Source organism: Orycteropus afer, unplaced genomic scaffold (assembly GCF_000298275.1).
Source record: "Orycteropus afer afer isolate SDZICR_OR568_19922 unplaced genomic scaffold, OryAfe1.0 scaffold00099, whole genome shotgun sequence".
Classification (NCBI taxonomy): Eukaryota; Metazoa; Chordata; class Mammalia; order Tubulidentata; family Orycteropodidae; genus Orycteropus; species Orycteropus afer.
The window spans coordinates 986,337-989,453 of NW_006921686.1; the positions used below are offsets into that span (position 1 = coordinate 986,337).

Sequence of the window (3,117 nt, forward strand, 5' to 3'; positions counted from 1 at the left end):
TCTAGGGCCTTGGCACTGCCTTGGAGTCAGTTCTGACAAATAGCAACCCTACAGAACTGCCCCACAGGGTTTCCGAGGCTGTCAGTCTTCACAGAAGCAAAGCCCAAACCACACCTACAGCCTTGGAGTTGATTCTGACCGACAGCGCCCCTAGAGGACAGAGTGGAACTGCACCACAGGGTCTCCAAGGCTGTCAATCTTTATGGAAGGAGAATGCCACATCTTTCTTCTGCAGAGGGATTGGTGGGTTCCAAAAGCTGTACACAACACTTAACCACAGCGCCCCCAGGGCTCCTTGGCGCTTATCAGGGTGTGCTAATCAGAGAAGGTTTCCTGGAGGCAGTGACATCTGATTGGAGGCTTATGGGAACTTCCCTGCCGGTTGTGGGGATGCTGGGGCAGGATTTCTAGAGGAGAGGACTACACATCTGCTCACTTGCTCGTTGGGAGCTCTGGTAGCGTAGTGCCTAAGGCACTTGACTGCTAACCAGAAGGCTGGTGGTTCAAACCCACCAGCCACTCCTCAGAAGGAAGATGGGGCAATCTACTTCCGTAGTGATACTGCCTCGGAAACCCAAGGAGGGGTCGCTATGAGTCAAGTCAAGTCAATGGCAGTGACTTTGGTTTGGGCTTTGCTTCCAGTGGGTGTGGTTTGGGCTTTGCTCCCATACAGACTGACAGCCTTGGAGACCCTGTGGTGCAGTTCCACTCTGTCCTCTAGGGGCGCTGTGGGTCAGAATCCCCTCCAGGCACTGGGTTGGGTTTGGGCTTTGCTTCTGTGAAGGTAGGAGCTCTGGTAGCGCAGTGCCTAAGGCACTTGACTGCTAACCAGAAGGCTGGCGGTTCAAACCCACCAGCCACTCCTCAGAAGGAAGGTTGGGCAATCTACTTCCGTAGAGATACTGCCTCGGAAACCCAAGGAGGGGTCGCTATGAGTCGGGTATGACTCGATGGCACATAACAACAACACTTGCTCATTTATTCACCCATTCATTCATTCATTCACTGAGTGTACATTCGAGCCTCTCAGATGCCCAGCCACATGCTGAGGGCTGCAGGTCACACAGAGGTGGGTCAGAGCAGGTCTCCGCCCTTCAGATGGTCAGGCATTAATTGAGTACCTGCTGTGTGCCAGCAGTAGAGCTCTAAGCTCCCTCGTGACATGCAGAGCTGAGCTTAGCCGCAGGACGGTGGATGAAAGAAGTGCATTGTGGGAAATGGGCTTGGGAGGGAATTTTGTTTAAAAGAGCAGGTATAAGAAAGATGACGCTGGCTTTAAAGAGGTGGTCGGGAGATGGCTGTCAGAGGAAAGCGTGGGAGTGGAGGCTCAACGTTGGTCCCAGCAGTGGTGCCGGAGCATGGAATATTCTGGAACGGAGCCGAGGCCAGTGGAGGTGGTGGGAGGGGACCCCCTGGCCAGGGGGCTCAGGAGGCTGTGAAGTAGAGGCCCCTTGGGCATGAGGAGTGGCCAATGTATGGGGACAAAGGGAGGCAGAGATGAGGTCAGGAGGAGGGTCGCCATGAGGTCAAACCCAAAGGACGAAGTGAAGGTGCCTGTGGGGGTTGGGAACACCTGGTACCTGTTTGCAGGAGCTGAGGGAGGGGCGGGGCCTGTGGGCACACCCGAGGGGGACGTGCTCCGGCCAACAGCCAGAGTGGCCGAGTCCTGTTACCATCTGGTTGGCCCGTGGCCCCACCGAATGCAGCAGGTATTGGGGAGCACCGAGGGAGCACGGAGGAGCTCTGGTGGTGCAGTGCCTAAGGCATGTGACTGCTAACCAGAAGGCTGGCGGTTCAAACCCACCAGCCACTCCTCGGAAGGAAGGTTGGACAATGTACTCCTGTAGTGATACTGCTTCGGAGACCCAAGGAGGGGTCGCTGTGAGTCCCAAGGAGGGGTCGCTGTGAGTCGGGTCCGACTCGACGGCAGTGCGTGCGTGGGCGTGCATGAGGAGCGCGGGCCTGCCTGTGACACAGCCAGGGAAGGTCTCCGGAGTCCTCCTGAAGCAGGGTTTGTCAGAGGAATGGGACCGTCCCAACCAGACAGATTGGGTTAGGGGTGGCCATGACCTGGGGTGGAGGTGGGGCGGTGGCTGGCCAATGAGAGAGGACAAGGGCAGGGCCGTGGGGGGGGACGAGGATGGCACCCAAGGGTCTGGCTCAGTGATGACTGGGTAGTGGGACCTTCGTGGGTGGGGGAGCTGGGTAGGGAGTGCGTTTGGGGGAGAAGCTCTGTCCATTGAGGGTGAGGGTGGCCAGAAGGCAAGTAAGCTCCTCACTCACTCCCTGGTCGCATGGCCACTGAGGACCACTTGGGACAGGCCGTGTACTGGGAGCTGTGGTGAAATGTGGCAGACCAGCTCTGTCCCAGGGTCCAGAGAGATGGGGGGCGGTGGACTGTGGTGGGGCTGGGAGCCCGCCAGGTGCCCACTGTGTGGGGCTCATGCAGGGAGAGTCCGGGAGAGCCCAGAAGTGTGGGGTGAGTCTCTACATTGGGATGTGGGGGTCGAGTAGGGACCCCTCGGCCTGAGAAGGAGAGTCCCCCCAGAACCTCACCTCCTTCTGTCTCTCTCCCCAGGTAAGAGCAAGGAGGCAGAGATTAAGAGAATCAACAAGGAATTGGCCAACATCCGCTCCAAGTTCAAGGGTAGATTGGGGGCCTGGACTCCTGGGTCTGAGGAAGGAGGGGGCTGGCAACTTGAACTTCTAGAATTTGTAGGTGTGACTTTTCCTCCTTTTGTCGCCCTTTCCTCCTTCCTTTGGCCTCAGGGGACAAAGCTTTGGACGGCTACAGTAAGAAAAAATACGTGTGTAAACTGCTCTTCATCTTCCTGCTCGGCCATGACATTGACTTTGGTCACATGGAGGCTGTGAACCTGCTGAGCTCCAACAAATACACGGAGAAGCAGATAGTGAGTTTGGGGAGGAGGGGCTGGGGCCGGACCCATGGGTCTGAGGGAGGAAGGGGCTGAGGGGCTGGACTTCCGGGTCTGAGGGAGGAGGGGGCTGAGGGGCTGGACTTCCGGGTCTGAGGGAGGAGGGTGCTGAGGGGCTGGGCTTCCGGGTCTGAGGGAGGAGGGGGCTGAGGGGCTGGACTTCCGGGGCTGAGGGAGGAGG

The 3,117-nt window shown here is 58.0% G+C and overlaps 1 protein-coding gene across 1 annotated transcript in view; it reads left to right on the top strand.

Moving 5' to 3' along the window:
• Positions 1-3,117, top strand: part of AP2A1 (adaptor related protein complex 2 subunit alpha 1) — a 31,738-nt gene that overhangs the window by 10,726 nt on the left and 17,895 nt on the right. Inside the window, exons 2-3 of the mRNA XM_007942854.2 lie at positions 2,579-2,647; positions 2,770-2,912. Coding sequence (XP_007941045.1) covers positions 2,579-2,647; positions 2,770-2,912 — 212 coding nt within the window. The remainder of the gene's footprint in view (positions 1-2,578; positions 2,648-2,769; positions 2,913-3,117) is intronic.